At 36.2% G+C, this 26,150-nt stretch overlaps 1 protein-coding gene across 4 annotated transcripts in view; it reads right to left on the minus strand.

Annotated features, from left to right (window-relative positions):
* Window positions 1-24,569, minus strand: part of ASB5 (ankyrin repeat and SOCS box containing 5) — a 28,801-nt gene extending 4,232 nt beyond the window's left edge. Inside the window, exons 1-6 of one of the 4 annotated variants that reach the window (XM_039700209.1) lie at window positions 24,284-24,394; window positions 6,595-6,662; window positions 3,224-3,303; window positions 1,874-1,981; window positions 350-500; window positions 82-216 (exon numbers count right to left, since the gene is read on the minus strand). In XM_039700209.1, coding sequence (XP_039556143.1) covers window positions 82-216; window positions 350-500; window positions 1,874-1,981; window positions 3,224-3,303; window positions 6,595-6,652 — 532 coding nt within the window. In that variant the 5' untranslated portion in view covers window positions 6,653-6,662; window positions 24,284-24,394. Of the gene's footprint in view, window positions 1-81; window positions 217-349; window positions 501-1,873; window positions 1,982-3,223; window positions 3,304-6,594; window positions 6,663-12,002; window positions 12,278-24,283 lie in introns of those variants that run through there. The other 3 variants (XM_039700210.1, XM_039700207.1, XM_039700208.1) reach the window with 3 other exon arrangements.
* Window positions 24,570-26,150: the final 1,581 nt, after the last annotated feature.

The following is a 26,150-nucleotide window of genomic DNA, read 5'->3' on the forward strand; positions in this document are numbered from 1 at the left end:
CTGAGCACAGATGACTCCAAAGGCGAGTACGATATGCTGATTTTACAGATCAGTAATGTTTTTATTTAAATCATGACATACCTGCATAAAGAAGCTTTCGAATGCAATGGATCTGCTGTGAAACACAAGCTACATACAGAGGTGTTCCTAAGTGAGGAAGATCTTGGTCAACATCTATACCCCAGGATATCAGAACCTCCAGACATTCACTGTGACCTGTCAGTACAAAGCATGACAGTTTGCTCAACTTCAGTATGCTATCTCATGGACAAAACCACACACATTTCTTAACCCTCCTACTGAGACATTGCTCAGCTGCTCCACGTTTATTGAGGAGCTGATTTCCTACCTCTGCTGGCTGCTTCATGTGTTGGTGATGGCAGACAGGACTCCCACTGAGCTTTGGCACCATATTGTAACAGCAGCTCAGCACATGCTGCACTGCCTCTCGAACAGGCATTAAATAAAGGTGTCACTCCATCAATTGTTGTAGCATTTACCTAGAATATATAAAATCTATTTACAAAAAGAATTAAAAACAAGGTAGATTTTTAAACAGGAAATAGTTAGAAATTGCATCAAATAAAATAAAAATACTAGTTAAAATAACAAGTTTCACAGTTAACTCTGTGAAACTGTCTTCCTCTTACCATGCTTCTCAGTTGGAATTAGTTTACTAATATTCTTGTTAAAGTATGTTGCATAAATACACCTGGAATACTAAAGAGTATATATTGACATCTGGGCAGTAAATAATTTTCAAAAGTCATTGCACTGAGCTTGTTTCAATGATACAGAAAATTTACACCTTGCATACTAACAGGATAAAGGGATCTTCTCCTCACAGCTCTGGCAGGAGTTGAGGATTATTTGCCATTTTCTTCTGTTGTTTTAGCCTCCAGGTTCAAGTGATACTTCACAAGATGGAGACAAAGCTGATAGCATAGGCTCACTGCTTTAATACCAACCTCACTCTTTAACTGAATATTTCCAGTGTGAGAGAGTAAGGAGACAAAGTAGGCAACTTTGTGAGGCCTAATAATACTAAAGGGAGGAACACAGCTATGAGGAGAAGGCTCCTTCTCTGCCCAATCTTCTTCTATGCACCCCCCAAAGCCACCAAAACAATAAAAAATACTAAAAATAAACCAGGTGGGAAAAATAATTATTTTTCTTATAGTTTTGTATATTTAGACTCCTTGTGCTAGCTGAAGTAGGGAGAAATTTGCTTTCAAAATATCTATGTATCTTTTTTTCTTTTTCTATAATAAATAGATGTATTCCACATGGTTCTGAAAACTGAATTTTAAGAACAATAAATATTTTTATTTCAAAGATCAGAGACCTGGGAAGCTATGCACTTGAACTCTGATGTCAGCAGACATTTCACTGAAAGTGATCTGTAAGGTCTACCTTAGAAAATTCTACCATTTTCATTTTGGGATAAAAGATGAGGCAGCCTATGCCAGGAGTACAGAAAAGACACTGTGGTTTTTTCTACTCATTCCACGTAATTTTAAAAGCACACAAGTACAGTGTGACAGCATACACTCTGAAGATTAAAAAAACAGTCTTCTGAAAGCCACTCAAAGCAAGAGGATCCCAATAAAGTAGAATTATATGTTCCATATATTTAAAGAGAAATATCATAATGAATACTGCTAACAGATTCACTCCAACTCATTACTGTCCCAGTGGCTGCCCATCACTCTCATCGGCTAGCATTCAGATGGCAGCTGTAATTACATGAGATGAACACAGCCAATAGGGTAAGTAGAGACCAATTACATTAAAATCAATGAATATATCCTTCTCAGTTAAGCCAAGATTAGAATTGGACTTCATATAAAAGAAAACAAAACCAAAGCCTTACATTCGCTCCTGCTTCAAGGAGGATTCTTGCACATCCTACATGGTCTCCCAGGCAGGCTTCATGGAGTGGAGTTACTTGGTCAATTGTTAGTGTGTCTACATTGTAGCCCTAAAATAGATGTGAATGGTATTTGAAGATCATAAAAAAACATATTAAGAGTTGCTTCTTCACATTACTGTTCAAATTAATAGTTTACAATACTCTAAATAGGCTTAAAACTCAACTTGCAATAACTTAATCCTCAGTGAGAATTTATTTTTAATCAGAAATAGGCATAAAATATGCAGACTGTTTAGATGCACAGTGGCAGGGCAAAAGACAACAGACCCCATATTAAGAGTTGCTTCCTCACATTACTGTTCAAATTAATAGTTTACTCTAAATAGGCTTAAAACTCAACTTGCAATAACTTAATCCTCAGTGAGAATTTATTTTTAATCGGAAATAGGCATAAAATATGCAGACTGTTTAGATGCACAGTGGCAGGGCAAAAGACAACAGACCCAGGTCAGAACATGGCAAATTCCAAGTAGCTATGTGGAAAAAAAATTTAACTGGGGGACAGTGAAACCCTGAAACAGATGAGAGAAAGGGTGGTGCATCTCCAATCTTGGTCATCCTTAAAACCCCACAAGGACCTAAGTCTAAACTCTCCTATGATTCTACCAACTTGTGACTTAAGGGCTGAAATTCCAAAGCTATGAATTTTAGCAAAGAAAACACTTACTGGATTGATAAAATCATCAAGCTCTCTAATTTTTTGAAGTAGATGTTGTTTGATTCTTAAGAACTAACAATTGTATCTACCTACTTTCATCAAATGTATTCTACAGTATAATTTTTCAACATTGAAACAGCTAATAGGACGATATTGTAATATTAAAATCTAGCATTTACAATCTCTCCCTTTGATATTAGCATTGTTTTTTTAAATTACAACAGTGCAAAACCCAGAATGTTTCAGTGATTCATCCTGTTAACTACTATCTTCCTGACTAGCTCTATTTACCCAAAGGCATAAAACAGTGAAACTGCTTTATATTGATTTATACCATGCAAGAGGGGAAGACTGATATAAATTTAGACACAATTTTGGTTTGATTGTTTTTTTAGTTTTTTGGATTTTTTTTTTTTGGGGGGGGGGGGGGGGGACAGGAGTTAAAACATACAGAAGAAATATTTTAAATGCTAGCTTATATCTTATAATATGAAAAATTCCTAAATATGTATTTCTCTGAAAAATCCAAGTGAAAAAAAGCAAAACAAAGCAGAATAATGTGCATTGATAATCTATGCTGAGAAAATAAATAACATTAAAAATGAAAGCAAATGTAAAACCAGAGCCTTCACCTGTGACAGTAAAGTCTTCAGAGAAAGAAGACGTCCTTGACTGGCTGCCTCATGCAGAGGTGAGCGATCTGCCCAAGAACCTATATAATAACAACATTTATTGAATAAGCCATATGGATTAGAAAGGGTTTGGAATGCACAGAGAAAAGCAGAAAATATGATGCACAGAATGGAGTCAAATATCCTATGAAATTAATTTTTCCTCTTTAGAGACTCAAATGATCAGTTTCTAAACAGTAAAAAGTTGCTCTATGATTAATTGTAAAGATCTCTAATAAATCATTATGTGGTCCACAGAACAAAATATTGAGATATTGAGATCAGTAATCTACTTGATAAATTCATTATTTACCATATTCCACTTCTATTTTTGCATTCTTAATTTTTAATACACATAATAACACTTTGCAGCTGGAATACAGGCATTATTTGAACTTAAACCAGATGTAAAGCTGTCTGAAGAAGTCACAAAGAAGATGGTTTATATGAAAAGCAATGTGGGAATGTGGGTATCTCTACGTATGGTGAGATTAATTTGAAGCTACTACACAAGTACAAGGGGAGAAATATAGTGAGAATCACAGTAAAAAGTTACTATAGTAGAAATAAGATATAAAGTCTAAATTCTCATTCCATAAACTAATAGGCTTAAAAATAATTAGATATGTTTACGGTAAAGGTCTGGCCTTTATTCTAATTTATTTACCACCCTCAAAAGAGAAAAGTGAAAAAAAATAGTAACCAACAACAACCCTGCATTCACAGACATAACCCTCCATAGCTCCCAGCCCAGCTTCCAGAGCCATCCTGAAGCTCCTGCTGAAGGACCTGCCCTTTCCTCTGCAAGCCTGCACACTGACAGGTCCCTTCCAGCCAGCCAAGGCTGCAGGCAGAGCTGATCCTGATTTATGGCATGAATTTTGAAAATTCAGTTTTAAGAGGTTATGCAAGGAAGAAACATCTTCAAAATGTATTATGAATTATCAGTATTTATTCCTCTAAGAACAAAATCAATAGAATTTTAAAATACTAATACAGTCACTTGTGTGAGTTATATCAAGTTGCCTAAAATTCCTGAAGAGAGAATTAGCCTGGAACGATGAATTGGTAACACTGGCAGATGACTCTTCCAGGTGTGCAGGTTTGACTCTGCCATGGACAGGGACAGCCTACAGAGCCAGCCACTGCATTTACTGGCAAAGCAACGAGTCTGAAGCGCAAAGGCTGTTGCTCAATCACTGGCAGTCACCAGCCTAAGCTCTAAGATAACTACACCCCAGAAATAGACCCTGTTTCTGTTTCCTGTTGACCCCTTCCATCCACTAGCCTGTTTCAGAAAGTACACTTCTGTTTACTATAAACAACCCCCTCAAATCACATCAAGAATGATGAAAATATTAAGACTATTTAACCTGAAAAGAAATCAGGGCCTGGTTAAAAACATGAAATAGTGCACAATAGGAAATTGTAGCTAAAACCTCTATTCTCCTACTGGTGTTAGTGAATGAGACTAAAACTTACACAGAAGTATAACTGCATCTTAGAGAACATAGTGCACTTTGTGACTCAGCACTACTGAATACTACTGAGATCAAAAACTTGGCAAAGCAAAAGCACAGATGATTATTTAAATTATCACAAGGCTACATAAAGCTGATCACAGAAGTTTAAAAATATGACAGTAAGGTTTTATAAACCTGATTTTAAAATTCAGTAAGATTTCTGTCATGTCAGAGCATCCTGTATGTGTGAAGATCCTTGAACTCTTTCATCTATAGCAGTAGATGGACTATTGTCAAGAACCAGTTTCCAATCCTCTGTCAGAATTATTTGCACAAAGCTCTGGTCATCTGTGTGTGCATGTACATATACATGCACACACATTACTCCCTGTACTTTTTACTTCAGGTTTATTTAATGTAATGTTTTGAAATTCTTATTGATAGTCCAAATTAAAAAAAGGAAAAAAGAAAAAACAAAACAAACCCACAAAACAAAAAATAAAACAAAAACACCACCAAAAAACACAAAAAACCCCCCAAAAAATCCCCAAACACTTTAAAAAACCCCCATACAAAGTGATTAGGATTATAAGGGCTAGTATACATTAAAAAAACCTTGAGCTCAGAAACCTGCAAGTGACCCAATTTTGACAAATCATCAGTATTTTCTTTCTCATACCAATAAGCTCAGATAGATTTACTGTACTGTGGTTTGGATGTGTGTAATCACTATGAGTATTTCAATCAGTCTTTTTCCTCTGTAGTAGTATTTGAATGAGCACTCAAGTTGTTCTAATTCAAATAAATTAGATCCATTAAGTTCTCCTGCTGGCTGCTGCAAAAAATTCCTCAAATTTAAATCTGTATTTAGATGTGGCTTTTGGTAATTTTGTCCCTCTGTCTCTATAGATGAGAACATCTCTTTCTCTACAGCTTATCCTACTCAATGGAAAGGAAAAAAAAATTAACTGATTATATGGCAAAACATCCGATAAAATCGTAAGAGTTACAAGGCTTTTATGCTCATTCAATAGACTTACATTTCAGATATTTTTGTAGCCATGTATAAACACAACAAAGATGCAGGTAGGGTCTGAAAGCAACAATTTTCCACCTTTATCTCCTTCACCTCCTTCCATTTTGGATTGATCAGAAGAATAGAATAATGTCTATTTATTACTCCAGTGACATTTGATAATCAAATTATACCATATCCTGTTATAAGCTCAGGTTTGCACCTAGACCCATCTGTCTTCAGGGAGAGATATTCAGCAGCCAGCTGTTTCTGATAAATCCATAAAATAAAAAAATGCTTGTATCGTCTCTACTATAAATAAAATCTAAAAGCAAAATGTTGCAGAACTATTTTGTGCCAACCAACTTTGGAAAAAGAAAATTCACATTCCAACTGACTTCTTGACATACATAGTAATTCATCATTAAATACCACTGGGACAAGAATATGTTCAAGATAAATATTTACCATAAATAAACATCAAAGGTGTTCTTAAATTCTTTGCCTAGATTACTGCCTTCTGGTAATCTACAAATTACAGTGTCTCTCACTTAGAAGTCATTAGCAAATATATAAACACTTTCATTCATTGTGTTTGTAATAGCAGTAGTAGCATAGTCTATTCCAAAACTGCTAATGCATAAATTCCCCACAGTCTCTGACAATGCTGAATACAAAATATCTCTAACTATATACAGAAGCCACATGAGTTCCAAGTTCTCTGATGTATAGTTTACCAGAAGGGTAAACTATTACAAAGCATCATTGCTTTGTAAGCATTAACAAGAAAGAATAAATATATTCACTCCATTAACAGGCGAAGTTAAAAAAAATTACAAATTATTATACAATACCTAAATCTCCATCTCCCCATGGCACTTCCAGCCAATTGCAATTATAAATCCTACTCATTTCTTTCAATCTGGAAAATAAAAAAAAATTAAAATAATAATAATAAAAAAAATCTGCTCTTGCTAGTTGGACCTGTTCCTAAAACACCCTGGCTATGTTTGGAAGATCAGCAGCTCCCTGTAACATGAACTTTCAGCCTTCAGTAAACACAGCTTTGAATATATGAGTGTGTACAAGTTGTCAGTTTCTTATGGTAAAGGACTGCTGCCTGTTTTGTCAGTTTTTCACTTTTTTTTTTTTTAATGTAACAACTTCTCAAAGTGCCAGTATCTGTGCATTGGCTTTCTGTGAGAGATTAACTGGAATTTCAGAAGAGAAACTCACAGTGAAATCAAGAAAGTCTTGAAATGAATAAATGCAGAAAAACTCCCCCTTTTTTAACCTCATGCAAAGACATACAATTTTGTGTCCTCAAAAATCAGTATCAATACATAGATTTTAAGGGAAGCACTGCCAAATGTCCCTATGTTATTTCACTACTTACTCATAACACATCTAGAAAAGAAAAGCAAAGATATTCTGAGCATGTTTCAAATGCTGTTTGAGCTGTACCTGAACCGTTTTTTAGTAGTTCACTATTCCTTCAATTATGTTCTAAAATATTCTTTGGTTTTTGAACTGGGGCACTGATAGCTATTCTCAGCAGCGAAAATGCCCAAAAATAGGGATCTGCAATTCTTGACTTTGATTCATTTCTAAGTCATTAACGTTCTCTTCCTCACATTTCCCTAGAGACCTCACTCCTTTACATCCTTTACCTGCAATTATCTATAAGTCATTCCTGAAATTATAATAATAGTAGTAAAATACTAAATAAAAATATTTTCACAATAGTCTTTACCTCCAGTCATGTCATTCCTTTTGTATTTATTTCTAAAAGTTTGTGTAGTCTCCAAAAAAAACAAAACCAAAAAACCAACAAAACAACAACCCTCCAACTCAGTATAAAAAGTACATTAAAGTACATGAAAGTACATTAGACTTTCAAAAGGAGAACTGTAATGAATGAAGTTCTTCTCACTGGCTTCCTTGGGAGATTATTTCTCCCAGGGCTCAGCACTTTAAAAAATTACTGCTCTATGGCTAAATAGATGGAGTCCCAGCCGTCAGACCAAGCACTATTATCAAAGAAGAACTGAAAATAAAAGCCTGACACAGCTCATTACTGGGAGGTGAGAAACGCAGAGTATTTGGAAAGCGTTGTAGCTAGTATTTATTTCTGCAAAACCAACAAAAGCTATGTATTAAATACTGTTACCTTTTACTTCGTAAGACGCATCTGAGTGCTTCAGCTTCTGGCAACTGAAGCAATAGACAGGATCAATAACTAAAGAGAAAAACCCTGCAATATCAGAGTGCCAAGATCAACAGAATCACTCTACTCCAGTTGTTGAACGTGTCTAATTAGGTTCAAAAAGATTTTTTTTGTGGCACTGAAATTACTCATTTGTCTAAATCCCTTGTAGAATAAAGAAGCATGTCAACCACTTAATTGATACTTGATGTTGAAAATCATTGAAAAAATCTTCAACAAAGGATTTAAACTTCAAGACATAGATATCTATGATGCTTAACTACCATGATTAGAAGTCACTTTTTTTTTAATAAATGAAGTTTAAACAGTCAACACTGAAGAACTCCAAGAGAATCAGAATTTAGGCTAGTGATTATTAAAATAAGTCTGAATGAGAAGATGTCATTCAAGTGGCATTTACATATGTCATTTCAATGTTTCAAATAATATGAAAATTATATAACTATATAACTCTTCGTGTGTATATATATATGTATATATATATGCATACAAACAATGAAAACTTGATTGATTCAAACCAGTATACTTTCCAATGTTTATCATAATGTAGACTTTAAATCTACAAACTGGGGGCTTCATTCCAAGTGTAAATACTAACAATTCCCTACTCCTAAAAGCCATACAAAGCTTTCCCACACAGTTCTGTCTCTAATGCACCCTCACCACATAACTACACATTAGTTTTGCCATGCCAGTGTTGCATTCAGTGAATGAGTTAGTATTCAGAATTTTTTTTGTCTCCATGACTAGCAAGATCTCTTTAAGACATGTCATCCAAACTATAAACTCACTGTAACATTGTTAATTTTATACTGCCTTTTTCATGGTATTGTCCCAATAATAAAAGAATGCTTCAACTCCCCTGCTGAACCTATATCAGAACATTATCCATTCATACTATTTTATAACGAAGGAACTAAAAGACAGAGTTTTGATGCCTGAATTATAAAATCATTCTAACAGCTTATTTTTTTCTGAGTTCTTAAACAGAGTGCACACTAAAAGCACAGTTTAATTATGGTTATGAGAGCTCTGAGCTTCTGATATTTCAGCTTTAGATAATAATAATCATTATCAGCCAAAAAGCTTTTACATTAGATGACTGGTCTTAAAACACATAGGTTCCAAAGCAAAGACAAGAATTTACTTCTAGGGGCATTAAAACACTAACCCTGTCTCCCAACCATTCACTGCATGCTTTTTAACCTTTGCATCAAACAGTAGAACAGAGGGTATGTTTTTTCTGAGTATAAAACTAATGCATTCTCAGAACATCATTCATGCTGCACAGTTCAGGAGGCTGGGGCTTTGTGGAAGAGCACAGCATCTGACTGTGCTGTCAAATACTGGGGTATAATGCACTGAGAATGGTCAAATCAGGGTGGCACAGGTAACATTTTGAGTGTTTGGCATTGCATTTTTGCATACTTTTCCCACAGAAACACGAGCCACTGAACTCTACAAAAAAGCCTAGAATAACACACAGCAATTTCCAAACACAGTTTGCTTGGTTCCCAAGAGAAGCAACACTATGCTATGTGAAGATGATGGCAGTGGCAATGCTGGGAGCAGCAGCGGTCGCTGCTGGCTCTGCGCTCAGCCATGCACGTGTGGGAAGGAGTGTGTCAGGCCCTTCTCGTGTCACATGAAAGCACAGCCACAGCTCCACGGCCATTGCTCATGCACAGGTTGTTTTTTCCATCTTCTTGAAGCATCAACAACTGTCTGGATATTTTTCTAACCAAAACTAGCTTGTAAAGTCTGTGTGTCCTAGCTAGAATGCCAAGATGTAAAATCACAAAAATCTCCAAATTCAGTAAACTATTAGATCCTCATCAGATATGGCTTGAGTAGGAGGAGCAGATGGTCATATTCTTTGGCAGTTATTATTTCCTTGGACATGTCATTAAAACAAAGTAAGGGTTTTTCAGTCCCCTTCCCAACTAGAAGGTGACAGAAAAAGCATATGGACATTCTGAGCTGAGTTCAGACTCTGAAGATTAAAGTCTGAGATAATTTTGCTCCTCATAGGCTCAGCCTTAATCCACAGTACAAAACATTTTTCCCAAACTGTGCTGAGGATTGTCTGTATTTTCCCAGCCTGCCTGAGAGTGAATGCAGCCCAGGGCCTAATCCCAAGCCTATAAACAGCAAGCAATTGTGCAGCAAATCTGGGCCCAGTGTGTAATTTTTGTCACATCCATGAGATTTTGGAGTTGTAGCCCCTCAAGCCACTAGACTGAAGGCCTTTTCCCATTTTGACTCTATCCTTTCACCCTTCTACCCAATCTTACGTTATATTCCACCCTCTGCATCACTTTCAGTCCATTTTCCAATCTGCCTATTTAATTACAGACTGCATTGCAGCATGACTTTCTCTCCCTTTGCTCTGCAAGGGTGCCTGTAGAGACAAGTCAGGTTTGGATACCTGCATGGATGAAACAGAGAGGAAGGGAAAAAAGCATCCTTCAGACTTGATAAAAGATATACTTGTTATTCAAGTGCACTGCAACAATCAGAAGCCTTAATTGCAACAGAAGTCTCTCAGTACTTCAGGATGTCTATCAATAAATGTATATTCCCAGCATGGCAATCACAAAGAGGCTCTACGAGCGAGACCCTGTTAAGATGGATTCTACAGAAAATTTTAGTTTACATATTTTACTTAGATTCTGAGAATTGCAAAACTAGAATAATTGTGGCTATATCTTTGTAAGAGTAGCAAGAGAGCCTAACCTTCAACCATATAATGGAGTGGCTAGTATTAACACTGATAAACTCTTGTGAAATTTCTTTTCAGCTGAGGGATACTGTCCAAGGTTTTTTTGGAAAATACTGACCTAACCAGCTAAAATGACCATAAATAACAGTTTCTTTAGGTCAGGAAATCTTAGCCCAAACAGTGAAAAACATGAGGGCAAAATATGCTCTGCATATTAAAACTGATGAATAAATGCAATCACACAGCATCATTGCACTCAAATGGTTACTTGAAAGATAAGGAAACTGGTGCTTATATTCTTGAATATTGCTTAGTTCTGAAACTGTCATTACTGGAAATCATCAAAGGTATTTTAAGAATAAGAATATATTTTAAGAATATAGCTAACATATAGCTATATTTTACATAGTAAATTCACAGTTCCTTTATGTAAAACATATGAACTCACTGCTGTCTACTACTTTCATTGATGATTTTAACATTTCTATTTTTTAAATTTTGTATCATATGATCATGAATTTCAAGCTTGGCTTCCTTAATTTCTTTTTTGTTTCACTCTAAACCTTATGATACCATCAATATTAAATGGAATTATGATCACTTTCAAAAAAAATTCCTCTTAAGATTCTTGCAATTATTCAAGGCTCCCTTTTACACACTTGGACTATGGAAAAAAAAATTACATGAAAATATCGCACAGGCAGCAGGAGTCCTAAATACTTCTAAGAGAGTTTATTTCTCACTGTTGAAAATGTCAGTGTTCAGCAACTTAAATGCCTCCTAAGTACTTCTCTATGCAAAGCCTTTACATTTATATTTTGTCCTTAGTATCTTTGCACAGGAGAATAATTCTGTCACCTGTGTTTCTCTATTGCCTCCTATTTCAGCTATCTATTGTAGACTCCTTACAAATAAAGTTATATGTAAAGTTTACTCCTCCCCCTCCTTTCATTCCTGGGTTCCCCATAGTAAACAATTAACCTTTAGTATCCAGTTACCTCGTGACAGGACAGCAAAAGTCAGGGTAAGTCAAGCCTTAAACACTTGCATAAAACAAACAGGACAGATAAACAAGAAATGGTATTTTAGATCAGCTGATAACAGAGCAGAAAGAACGAAAATAGCCTCAGTACCCTTGTGTTAACCCATGCAAGACAATAAAGTCCCACTAACAAAAGCATGCATTTTCATTACAGCTAGGAAAGAAAAACCAAAAAACCAAAACCAAAAATCAGTTTTATAGCTAGACCATCATAAATTGGGTCAGCTTAGCATATTTCAGTACCGGTTTGTGAAATGGCTGCTATACTAACCTTGGCTGGTCAGAATACCCCAGCTAGCTTTCCGTTTTGCAGGGCACTCCCCTACACTTTCTAGGCGTCTTTTGGGGAGATTCTGGCTCCTCTGAACAGCAGTGTTTGTTGTCATGATCTGTTTCTCCAGGAAAGCCTGTCTGTCATTGGTGCAGGTACTCTGCTCTGACGAACAGCCACAAATGATCTCTGCTACCTTTTCTCCTCCTTTCGCTTTTTCACAAAGGATCTTGCTGTACTTACTGTAGAATGGCTACAACACTGAAATCCATTCAGTAACATTTACTAGCTTGGACTAGTGACTACAGAGTGGGGGAAGGGAAGGACTGCTCCAGCATTTTCTATTTTTAAAACAGAGAAAGAATCAGCTTAGCTACAGCATGAGTCTTAACTATTTACATGATTTAAATGGAAAGAAGGTGCTAATTTTTTAATAATTTAATACAAAAACTCCCTGATTCTTAAAGCATAAGCATTCAAATGTTTTGCTGCTTGAATACCAAGCAGCCTAAAACAGAAAACCAAAATTATTTTATCAGAATGGAAATTCTTTTAATAATAGTAACAACAATTATTACTGCATCAGGTTTTACTCATATGTAATGTGCAGTAAAGAGTGATTTTAGCATTCAGGAGAACCCATGAAACTATGAAACACTCCTGGTTTTCTATGGTTTGTTTCTTGGTTTGTTTTGTTTTTTGTTTTTTGTTTTTTTTTTCAAATAGGGGGCAAGATATCCTACAAATGTCAACAGAAACTAAATCCTGAATAAAAGCATGTTTTGACTAAAAAAAATTATTTTAAATGTCTGACCCCATTATGAAAGTAAGGCTGTAGTCTTGTCAGAAGAAGCACTGATCAATGTTTTTAAAAATAGTAACAAAACCAACCAAAGAGTGCTAGAATTTTTTGTTCATTACTATGTATCAGGCTGATAGTATAGAACAGAAATCTGCAGAGAGAAGCAATCTATGATAAAACTGCATCACAGTAAAAGACAGTGACTTCTCTGTAATAATAGCATGTTAAAATGTTGCCTTTACCTCCCTGGCATTTCCTTGTAGTATTTCCTCATTATGCTCTTCTACAGATATATAAAGTAGCCACTTGTAAATTTTTAACAAGCAAATCAACATTAGTGAATTTCACTAATACTACTCTTTTCAGGTACCTGACAAAACTTAAGCCCTAAAACTCTGAAATAATGCACATATATTTAAAGAAATTTTCTATATCCCTCTTAGTTTTCTTTAGGAGAAAATCAGAGGCAAGATTATAGGTAGGTAGGGTGAGGGGAAGAAGAAGGAGCAGCTGCAAATCTCACCCTGAAATTGCAGCGCATGAGAGCTGTCTCACTTGGAATAGTGCTATACCCTTTACAGAACAGAAGCAGGTGGGCTACTGCTCTTCTCACAAGACAGAACCAAATAGAACTCTCGCAGACATTAGGGTGCTTTCAGACAACTGCTTTCCTCGGGTTTTATCTAGCTGAATGAATCAGAATATCTCCCAGACTAAAATAAACACTTCAACATATTCAATCTCTGCATGTAAATCTGAAACAGAGCTTTCACAAAAGGGCTCATTATAAATGGGACATTATAAATATATCACTTCAATACTAGAATTATGCTTTCTTCCAAGTAAATAAATATTGGAAGAGGTATTAACAGGAGAGCATAGTAGGGATGTGTATACATGTGCCTATGCAGGAAGATACCAGCATTATTCTCCTGACAGTTTTTGTACTTGCCATGGCTCTGAGGCTCATCTCAGTTTTAAATTTCCATTTGGAATGGAATTCCAGGACTCTCAGGAGAAGGTGGTGAGGACCAGGATCAAGCAAAGCATCTGGGACTGCAGAGCAGGAATTGACAGTGGTCTGGCAAGAAAAAAATCTACATTTTTTGTAGGAGTTTTGTGGGTGAGGCTGTCAGCTGAGAATGAATCTGCATCTTTCTACAGGAGTGGTACAAACCTGGAAGGATTTCATACAAATGATTCCCACATTGATTCCAGCCTCTGTTCTCTCTTACTTGTCTGGGAGGTGTGACTGGCAGGTGCAAGGACACCAGCAGGTACACAGACAGCTGTCATGGCTTCAAAGAGGCAGAGCCCACAGGAGCCAGCATCACCTGGTCCTTTGCACAGGAAGCAAGGAGCTCCCCATTCAGTTAGAGCAGTCCCAAAACCCCCCATCTCCAAAGCATGGTTTATAGGAAAAGTATCTCCATTACACAGTGATATTCCATAGATGGTTGTCACTCATTGAGTGACTTTGAATACTCTAGAGGACATTTAAAAAATATGCATTCTTGTGCCTTAAAGAAGGCAAAGCTTCAGGACTCTAGAAGGAACTTTTCACTAAATTCTGCTAGGCCCAACCATTTAACTTCCAAAAAACATTAAAAAAATCTTATTAAAACAGTTCACAAATACAAGATTAAAAAAAAAAAAAAGCAGCCAACCCAGCATCAAAAATCATCTGAAATGATGTTAAAAATATACTTGAGATGAGGGAATGAACATGGTTAAATCCATGGAGTAAGGCTGAAGACTGTGCTACTCTACTTGACTTCCACCTATGGCACGGAATTGCTATGTGACCTTTCTCACATCAACCGTCTATCCCTGGACTACATTAGCTACAAAATAAAAATCAAATCCTTCAACTTCCTACCAACATTAGGCAATAAAACTATTAACATTCAAAACTACAAAAGCACTTAGGCTTAGTCCTGAGATTATGTTCTTCAGATTTTTCTCTATAGAAGACATTGAAAGCCTTCCAAAGTCTGCCAGAAAACCTTTAACACAAGTCTAAGTAGATGTCCAAGCATGTGAAAAATACAGTTGACCATTATTTTTCCTGACTTGGAAAACAAGCAGTTAGGGACAGCATTTACATTACATGGAAACAATGCAATTACCCTCAAAAAAGCAACCAGGGGAAGGGGCAGATGCTACAGTCTGAGAGTAAGGCAACTGATGGGTTTGGAATTCTGGCCTAAATTAGCATACAAGCTTTAAATAAAACACTATGTTAAATTTCATTAATAATTAGTTCTGTTCAAATTTATAACCCAGAGGAAGAAGTGTTGAAGGAAAGTCTCAAAATCTTTTTATTCCAGTTTTTTGTAAAAGAAAATATAAGTAAAGTTTCAACATTTCCAGGTCAGCACATAGGTCTGAGTTTAAAGGGGCAACAGTTCTTAACAGGTGGGAATGAAAATAGAAGTAAATTTTTGTTCCTCCCTTTCAGCAGGGAACTCATTCTATTTTTAAGGCAACAGAGATGCAATTGTGGTAACACACAAAAAAGTGTTAATAAAACCAACAATACCCAAAACCTCTTTGACCTTTCAGCACATGATGCAGTCCAATGCAATACAGGTCCAAACTCCTACAACAATAATTTACCTTAGGAAAAATTGCACAAAATTGCACCGTTTTCAAATGTCACAGATCAGTATTTTGTGTGCAACCATCTCAAAACACCAAACCGATGACCCACCTTACTTCCCAAACTGTTCTGTACTTGCAGGTTACTCGTTTTCATGACCAGGATTATTATGGGGTCACAGTGACTGCATGGAACGTGCCACACTAAATTCTGGAACAGGACTAGAAACTGATTCTTCCTGCTCATGTGATCCACACCCTGCAGCCATGAAGCTGAAATGACAGACAGGCTCTCTGTGGCTCAGTGCCAGTACCCCAGCAGTGGCCTGTTATTTGACATTGCCAAAAACAAACCAGAAGAATTCTTGAACATTGCTCCCTGTAGGAGATGCAAGGATGAAACAAATTTTAGGAAGGATTGAGGAACGGTGTTTTCTGACAAAAACAGCATCCTACAAGGCACAGTGTTGGCCACTGTTACATTCTACAGTGCCAGCTCAATGCCAAGGAACATAAATGCACCATGAATGTACAGGGATAAAGCTCTAGGAGGCGAACAGGGAAAGGCCTGGAACAACTTTTTATTTGTTCGTTAAATAGATTCTTGCATCAAGCCATACTTCATGGCAAGTATGATGGTGATATAAGTCATTAGCAGGTAACCAGAAGCTTAGGCATTATCCAGGTCACCAACCAGTCCTCTTGACAAATACCAGCTGATAGGCAGATAATGCTTTAATTATCAATACAGGGATAAAGCTCTAGGAGGAGAACAGGGAAAGGCCTGGAACAACTTTTTGTTTGTTTGTTAGATTCTTGCATCAAGCCATACTTCATGGCAAGTATGATGGTGATATAAGTCATTAGCAGGTAACCAGAAGCTTAGGCATTATCCAGGTCACCAACCAGTCCTCTTGACAAATACCAGCTGATAGGCAGATAATGCTTTAATTATCACTACTTACTTAAGCATAAATTACATTTCTTTACACCATTATAAGCACTAAAAAATTCTATTACATACTCTTAATACAATCTCATCACTGTCTCTTAGCTGGAAATCCAAATCAGTAGTAGTAGTAGTAGTAGCAGCAGTAGTAGTAGTAGGAGAAGAAGAAGATGGTGATGATGATGATGATGATGATGATGATGATGATAATGATGATGATGATGATGGTGATGATGATGATGTTAGCAACAGCATGGCTCTCTGGCTAGTAATTTCCCTACCTCTTCTCCTGAGATTTCTACAGTTGTTATACCTTATGTCCTCAGATGCTGGGAATCATAACTGAATCATAAATCTTTGAAAAAAGATTTAAACTTCTGATATGACAAAGGCTTTGCCTCAGCCCTTCCAGAAGTCAAATACAGAACAATGCCATATTTATTATATTTCTTGGCTTGTTTGCAATGTGCACCTGTCAGATTCTTCAGGCAGACAAGGCAGCAATAACATAAAATACTTGCTAATATGTAAATGAAAATAAATCACAGAAGTCATGGGGTGGAACCTAAGCAAATCAGTTACCAAGCAGGTCTGAGCTTCAGATATTGACAGAAAGACAGACACAGGCATGAAATCAGTAGTCAGCATAGGAGTGGTAAAGGGCACCCCAGAGAGAATCTTCAATTATGGTGAAAGAACAGCCACGAAGAGAGAGAGAGCATATCTATGGCCAGAAAGACTCCAGAGATGGCAGAAAGTAACATCCACTAGTGCAACAGATGCAGCATGCCACAAAGGATTTATGGCCAGCCAGACAGCACTGCTGCAGTCCTGAGCAGAACTCAGCACTTAGGCACGCTATGCAATTCCCCCCGAGCCAGCACCATCTAACTGGCAGAAGTTCACTCGCTGTTTGCCTGCATTGCGAGTGTTTGAGAACATCCCCTACAAGAGAGGAATGTGAGTAGCAAAACCCTGGCCATAAGAATCCAGTGGCTGAAGGAAGGAACATCACCTTCAGGGAGCTTTGCTATTTTGGTCTTCCCCTGTTGCCTTATGCCCTACCAATGCAAGAAAGATCAGTGCAGATGGTACAACTGAGCTTGCCCCAAGCCAATACTGCAGTTTTCTGCATATTTTCTTTAACACCAGTTCTCTTTAAAGCCTTGCAGACAGATTGCTCCAGGACTGCCTTTCAGTCTTACTGCTATGCACTTTTAAAACCCCAGGTTTTAAGATACATCAGAGTTCATAATGTTCACTTAGTGCTTTTTTTCTTTCATAAGCTTACTCTTCATTTCACACAGAAAAAATACAGAAATCAATTGGTGAAGGGCATTTCCATGTGAGTTTAGAGTGTACACTCCAAGCAAGTGAATAGGACCTAGGTTGGCAACAAGTTAAGGTCCATATTCAGAAAGAAAATAAATTTCAAGGAGGCACACCTGAATGAAACCAACCAAAAAATGCAGCTGGTGGACCTCAAGGAGGTCCTCACATACACAGAAGAGTAAAAAAGCCCCACAAACAAATCCACATGACAGGCTATATCAGTTTCTTCTAGAGAAGCAAGCATACAAACAGGCTCCAGCATACATATTCACTAGATATTTCTGTGGTCTCAGAAATTTTCTTTCAGATGAGGGATATAAAAACATGAAAAATTTGAATTAAAAGTAACACGCTTGCCAAGAGATGTTCTTGCTTTTTGATGCTGCAAATAAGTCAGGACTCTGGCCATGCCAATTTAGTTGCATCATATAACTCTGAGCAAAACCTCTTTAAGGTAGAATATTTTCTTCAAAAAAGAATGTTCTGGTATTTATCTAATATGTGGTGTCATTTTCTTCTTTCAAAGAAGGTGCCATTTTGGTGTTATTTTTCAGTATGACTCTTCTTTGGCAGCCATTTGTCATACTAGGCAAAGTTATTTGGCATACAAAAGAAAGTGATGAGCTCCATCAAAAAAAGCCCCTCCTTCTAAAATTTCAAAAAAAAATATTCACACTATCTTAAGCATTTTTACACCATTAGCTTACGTGCTGCAAATGAAAAACAAATGCTAAATGTGGTGCCTTACACCAAGTGGTATGGTGAATAGGTATGCCATACAATATTCCTATCATTGCTAAATGAATCTCCATTGTATCCAGGAAGCTAAGAGAGGTCTTGTATGGCTTTTATTAATAGAACTGTGATCTCTGTGGAATGCAAGCTGAGAAAATGCCTCATGCCTATCTTCCCTACCTAACAACTGTTGCTGAGTGGCATTATCAATTGCAACTTCTTAGGATAAAATAAATATGAAAACTTTGCTCTAATCATTCACTACAAGCCTTCCAAACAGTAGATCTCTAACAGTGAAACACAGCATTATTGCCTATTTATGAGCTGTATTTTAAGGACCAGTTTCTTGGGACTACCCAAGTAGTTCTCAGTGTACAAGAAAAAAAGGAAACCGAAAACTTCATAGTATTTACCAGTCTCTGAAAGAAAATGGAGACTCCAGTAGACAAAACTACCACAATCCTGTCGTTGGCTTAATTTAGCCTAACTAGTGTACTGAGCTTTCCTACCATGTCTGACCAAGGCAAATACAGCAAAGTTGGGTAGCTTAGAATTTGCTACAGTCATTCAAGAGTAGACTTTCTTAACCTTAGAAGAAACCAGGGCATATTCACGTCTCCTGTTGTGCAAAACCAGAATGTATTTTAAGAAGCACACCACAAACACAATTCCTGCTTTCAAGCAACTTTAACTCATACACTTATGGATAAAGTGAAATTTGATACAAATTTTTGTGAAAAGAGGTGACATAATTAAAAAATGTTGTTTATGCTATGTTAACCTCTGCAAATTTTTTTTTCCATAAGAAGGTTCCTCTCCATCACTTTCTGCTTGTAGATAATTTTGACAATTACTGAGGATCAGGTTTACTTTTGATAAAATAGACACCTTCTGCCTTATAAAAATGTTTATGAGTGGGAACTATGCCTCCTTCCATAAAGTTATCTTTAGTAACAAAGTATAGGCTCTTTCATACAAACCGAGATCTTACCAGTATTTTTTGGCAGAATTTATATCTTATAGACCCAAATGATCTGATAATTGATTAACTCTTTAGATTTGATCCACAAAATTTGAAATAATCTCATACCACAGATCTACTACCTCATCCTAAAGCAACTAAACCATAAAATGCATCTGAAGCTCCAACCCAGTGCTCCTATACTCAGAGCACTTTCATTATATGACTTGTTAGTTGGTATAGTACGAAGAGTCTAAAAGCAGCTTTTGACCCTCCAGTGTTCATCCAGCAACAGCTGTACAAAAGCCTGATTTATTAACTCTTCACAGATCTGGAAATACCATGCGAGAAGAAATGTTACTGTGCAGATCACTGTCATTACACATAGTTTTCTAAGGAGCTAAATATGCCCAAAGTTAATTTTCAAGTTAGTTTATTCTTGTGTATTGCTTTGTAGGGCACAGAAATTTAAAATGGAGCAAATATATACTTGTTACGTCTTTACCCATTAAGAAATAAATTAATAAAATGTTGACTTTTGCAAAGTTTCAAATGCAACAAATATGTAAATGTTCATTTCAACACAATAAATAAAGAAACACTAGGCACCACAACCCATTTCCAACACAGCTCTAGTCCCTGACTGGAAAGCACTTGGCTCCAAACAACTAATCAGTCCCTTTCAAATCAACAGGGCAAGTGTATATGAGTAAGTGTTTACAAAATTAGTGCCAAAGTTAAAAATAACCAGCAAATGGCACCTTTATAATACAATGGATCCCTTTTTCATTTAATTTTTTATGGTACTAATACCACTGACTTCACTAAAAAAAAAAATTCAACTCTAATAGCGTATTAAGACACAGGTCTTCACTTTAAGCAAACGTAAAAGACTGCAAATTTCTGTACTGCATTTGGTGCTATTCAGGCTTTTAATATTGTGAATGATAGAATAATGTATTTATTTTTATGCAGGCAGTAGATGACACTAAACTGTAGATGCTGCAATTGCTCACAGGGAAACAATTCAAAACAGAGAAGTAAAACAGAGAAATTGTCTGATACTAAGACAGGATGAAATCGGCTGAAGCCCAGTACAAAGTACTACATGTAGAGAGGAAAAAGCAAATGCACAATACAGTGACTTTGTTTTAACATATGGTTTACAGGCTCCAGCCTCTATCCATAATACTTTACTGCTGAGGGGGCAGCATCATTCCAGGAGGTATTACACAGGGTGCCATATACATGGCACATGACATAATTGCTCCACTTTTATACAACTGATAGTTCCCCTGGTTACACTCATAAAGCCTCAGCTGGAGCACTCCGTTTAACATGGGAAATGAGACATCAGTAAAGATGTCTGTAAACTATATATGAGCTGGCACTAGTCCAAGGGAGAGCAACTGCAGTAACTCCAGGTGCTAGAAAATAAGACTTAGGAGGACAGATTACGTTAAATCATTTTTACTTTATTCTAGAAAAGAAAAAAACCAGCAGAAGTAGGAAAATGCATGATAATAGTCCTGAAATTGATTACTTCTCATAAACAGAGAGAAACAATAATATTTCATGAATTTAGTTAGCAAAAATAAAGATTTGGGTCACCCTTGGGGGAATGGGAAGCAGTTTAGTGACAAGAACAGAAAACCTGCAGTTGGTTGCATAAGGATGCTGCAGAAATCACAATTACTAAGCATTTAAAAAACAGGTTAGCCAAACATTTGCCAGATAACTCATGTATATTTGATCCTAGAGCATTCAATTTACTTTTGAAGGTACCTTTGCACTTTTTTGGTCTTAGCTGATGCTAAACACTGATCCAGTTCCTATATTTCATGACCACATAAACAGTATAATACTTTCTAATTAATGACTGTGACATTATCCAGCCATTCATATACACTTGAGATCTAAAGGATAAATGACTATTGAGTGACTCCATTAGTCACTCAATAGTCACTCCACGCTGACTATTGAAACTGAAAATATTCCTGAAATATTAAGCAACAAAGTATGACCCATTTCATCACCAACATTTAGTAACACCACCAGACAAAGCAGATGACATAGGCAAAGCTGTCTCCTTATATTTAATAAAGAAAAAGTGACACAATAAAGCAAGTCAGCCTTGAAATGCATGATCCCTGGGCCTCAGTTCCTGAACTGACCTCTATACCTTCAATTTTACAAAAGGAGTTCCACCAAAAACTACCTCTCTGTATCTGAAACACCCTCAATACACAGACTTCATAAAAGAAACACTTATTTTAACTCAAGGAGTCACTTTAGAAAGTATGAAATAATGCTTGTACCTAGTAGCACATTATTTCCAAAGGTTCTTTTTTCTTCAAAATTACAGCACTCTGTCCCAGCCAAGCCATTATAACACCAATAAGTAATCTTTTGTTATCAAAAGCAAACCTAAAATACCATTCCTAACAGAATTTTGAGAGTATGTAATCAGGTTAGAATTAGAAAATAAAGAGAAATATTTCCTCTAATTTGAATTACTTATTGAAACACTATAAACTTCAATAAGCTAATGATAGATGCTAGGCTAATTATCTATCTTGGTGGTTCTTTGTGCTGTGTTTGTTCTGCCAAGGTTTCTCTGCTACTTGAGAAAAAACACAGAATGGATCATTAATTAGAAGGATACTCAGTATTTAGTTTTACACTGTAATGTTTCAAGCAGTTTCATGCTTCATGTTATTTACTGTACATCTTTTAGATATCACTTTTAATGGGATATTTTGTTATATGTATTACAAGAATTCTGCTAAGGCATCTCTGTGTTTCACCAACACCAAAAAATCAAATCCCACAACACATTGTGAGTTCAGACACTAGCATGACTATTTCCACAGATATAGAACTAAATTACAGAAAAGATAAAATAATGGTTCTGAGGTCAATTATTTGCGTCCCAAAGAGCAAGGACTGCTGCTGTTAGTCAAACAGTCAAACAAATGGATGAATAGCAGATTCTGTAACACTAGCTGAACATGTGCTTACAACTGTTACAAACCCAGAACAAAGCACTACAAGCTGGACAGCGAAAAATGAAGACACACTGATGTTGAGCTGTAAAAAGTACAATGTAAGCATAAAATAGTTGCATTAACCATTTTCTTTTAATAAAACAAGCAGAAAACTATAAAATCTACCATATGTTTGATCCTTAAATCAATAAAAACCTCTGCTACCTGACTGAAACAGTAACCTGCAAGAGTGATAGATTTTCATCTTTTGCATTGGCCAGCTACTAGAATGCTTAGTAATACTTAATGCTTAAAATTTCTTTAGGTGTGAGATTAAACTTTTGACAAATGACTGAATTACAGATTCCTGGGCTCAGCAACAGGCAATACCATAAACACTATTTTACTCTCCAGCCTGATGCATGTTATTCCTTTCCCTCCAGTTCCTCCCAAGTCTCTTTCCTTCTGCACCCAGCTCATATGTTGGTCTTCCCATAAAGAGCTGCCTTAGAGCTAAGGAGCAGCTTCTGGCAAAAAATTCTTGACTTCAAGAAAGGCCATCCCCATTCTCTGCAAGTGTTCCTGTCTGTGCTCTTCCTATCCTACTGTAGTAAATATATCCATACATACCCACACCCTCCCACACATATTTATGTGCACATACACTCACACACAAACACACACGCATAGTAATAGTGTCATTAACAGGCTCAGATGTAAAAACCCTGGGTTTCAGAGCTTGTACAGAAAACATATGATGTAAATCCATCTCAAGTAAATCTTCTGCAAAATAAGCTAATTCCTGCTTTAGGATTTAAGCCTTTCTTTCTGGATTGCAAATTTTAACAACCCTACATAAAATGTCTAGCTTTAGTCCCAGCATTGAAGACTGCCAAAATCTTTTGAGTTTGAAACTGTTTCAGGCTCAATTCTAGTTTCTCTCTTTATGTTTAACTTGGACTATGTCTTCACCTTTGTGGTACCTAGGGATGAGTGGTAAAAACAGTAAGAGGCAAGACAAGTCTTCCTGTTCCACTGCCTAACTCAGCTTGATGCCATCCCAGAATACAAAGAAAAACAATAAAGACAAGTGAGGTAGCAAGGATCCTGAGTAGAGCAAAATCAGGACTCAGTCATCTACCACCATGCCACAATTTAGAAGAAAGCGTGTTCTGTAATGCAGAAGAACTGAATGAAAATGGTACCTCACTACAGATGAGCTTGGGGCAACAGTTCTGCCAAAGTTCTGTATGTGTGAACAGAAAAAGGAATTTCCACAAGAGTTTTCAACCCAGTGAAATTTGAAGGGTTTCCACAATCATGCCCAAAAGCTCACCCTGACAAAGTGTTACTAAGGTTCCTGCTATGTGCCAAGAGACAACTTATTCAAGGTATATGAGGACTATATCCCTCAAAAAAATTACTATATGAAAATTTTACCCTAATCAAGACACAATTTTCAGAAATATTTGGACCAGTTTTACTAGAGTGGTGCAAAATAATCATATGCCAAACATGAACAATTTCAACTATGCATGGTAAGCTGGGGAATATTAGGAGCAATTGGGAAAATAGTCCCAAATTGGGAAGTATTCGGCAACCTTATTTATATACAGCCATTTTAAATATAGGCCTCTCTCCTAACAGAAAACTGGCTATGATATTTCAGTTTTATTCTGAACTTAATATTCATTTAAAAAAAATTTTAAAAAAACCCAAAAAAAAGCTCACATAATCTAACAACATTCATACAGATAATTTTTGCTATAAAAAACACAGCAACAAGCACAGAAAAAAAACTCCACTCACACAAATCATTTGAAAAACTGAATGCAAATGAGGCTAGCAGATAAGTAATTACCTGAAAAACAAAATCCCCAAACAGTAGTGATAACAAAGTATGTACAAATATACCTTGTCCTTGAGGAACTCCATAAAATTCAGCAGCTATCCTTGCTGCTTCCTTACGGTTTCCTTTCACAATGTAGAAATGACTAAGTATAGCAAGGCTGATCTTCACAAACAGTTTAAAACAAAAAAGTGAAAGTATAGTAAAGTAGACATTGGATAACTGCTGTGCAAAAGGGCGACTTTCTTCTATGACAGTCATTGCTGCAGCAAAATCTCTGTCAGTGTTTGGGTCGGGCTCTCAAATGTGTTGATAAGATCATATGGCTCCAGCCATGCACTCTTGGGAACAACTGGTCCCGAGGAAAGAAAATATCAGCTGGTCATGATGCCTGCTGCTCAAAATATGACGATTATTTATACTGTACATAGTACTGAGTTCACTACCACTCTTGCTAGCCTGGTGATATTCATGTGGGACAGCAGGTTCCAAGATCCTGGATTGTACTTGTTCCACTTAAAAGGTCTGTTGCATTGCAAATTCTGCATTTCTAATTAATTTATTTACATGTTTAAAATACATTTTCAAAAGTATTATTATAAAACCCTGAAATTTATGTACTAAACCACATAACTCACATAATCTGTTTTTGCTAAGATATGTTTTCCTGCTGCTTAAGTACAACTGCTCTTTTCTGTTATTTCATTTTATGTCAGACTAATGTTCTTTCCTTAAAAAACCAGAATCATATCAGTAAATAACTGAAGTACACATTAATAAATAAACAGATTTAATATATACCAGCTTTGACAGTGTCATTTTGCTGAGGCTGAATGAAAGCATCTAGTATGCAAAGACTTCAGCACTATATAAAAAACAGTATTTAGAGTAGGTAATACGAATCAAATATCTAGCATTTTTTATGCATAAGACCTGGAACACCTAAAATTAAATTAATTAAAATGCAATGGTAAAATTTCAACAAAGAAAATTTCTAATAGTTATGATATGTATTTCATTGTACTGCATCATGTGACATGACAGGCTTTATTTGTTAGCCAGTTTTAGAGAGGGGAATCTAAATTCCTCCGATTTTTTAAGAATTAATCTGCTTTTATAAAGCCTAATGCTATTACTCACAGTCATCAGCAGTCACTCACAAGTTGTTCCATTAGTGTGAGTAATTGCTCAGTAAATTGCTGAGTTGCAACATGATACAAACAGAGGAGCTGCATGACAGAACCAGATTTCTAAGTGAACTATAATCCTAAAGTAAAGAATCATGGCAGCAAAGAAACGGTCCTACTCTAAACTTTTATACTTCCTGCTAAATTAAAAAAACAGTGTCTTGAATTATAACTTAAAATCCTCTACCCAAAGTAATCCTAAGCTTTTCTATTCTACCCTGGCTTCTTGTTTGGTGATTAGAAAAAAATAAAAACATTTTAGAATGTTGGCAGCTGTCCATCAGGATAAAAGGGTATGATCCAAATGTCACTGCATCCACAGATCACCCTGACTTCAATGAACAGCATAGTAGATATTAAGCACTATAATACAAAACCATATTTCTGAAAGGAAAGTGGAAACAATAAGGCACCTCTTATCTGACTCTCACAGTAATTTATTAGAGTAAGAACCTGTAATGTTTTCTGGAAACTAAATTCAAACAAACCTATACAAATGAAGAAAATACAATGATAAGTGGAAATGTTCTTAGAAATAAATATTAAAATTTTCAACAGACAGGTAGTGAATTGTGCTTATCTTGAGAAAAAGAGGCAATAGGTATTTTTCTTTGAAAAAATTTAATCCGCTTAAAAGTCAATCATAACTAGAAAAGGCAATTTAAAAGGAGTTTACACTGTAAACTATATTAGTTAGGAAAAAAATACACAATTTTTTACTAAATTTCATTTATAGACATTTTCT

Source organism: Passer montanus, unplaced genomic scaffold (genome assembly GCF_014805655.1).
Source record: "Passer montanus isolate IOZ18808 unplaced genomic scaffold, ASM1480565v1 scaffold14, whole genome shotgun sequence".
In the NCBI taxonomy this organism is placed as follows: domain Eukaryota; kingdom Metazoa; phylum Chordata; class Aves; order Passeriformes; family Passeridae; genus Passer; species Passer montanus.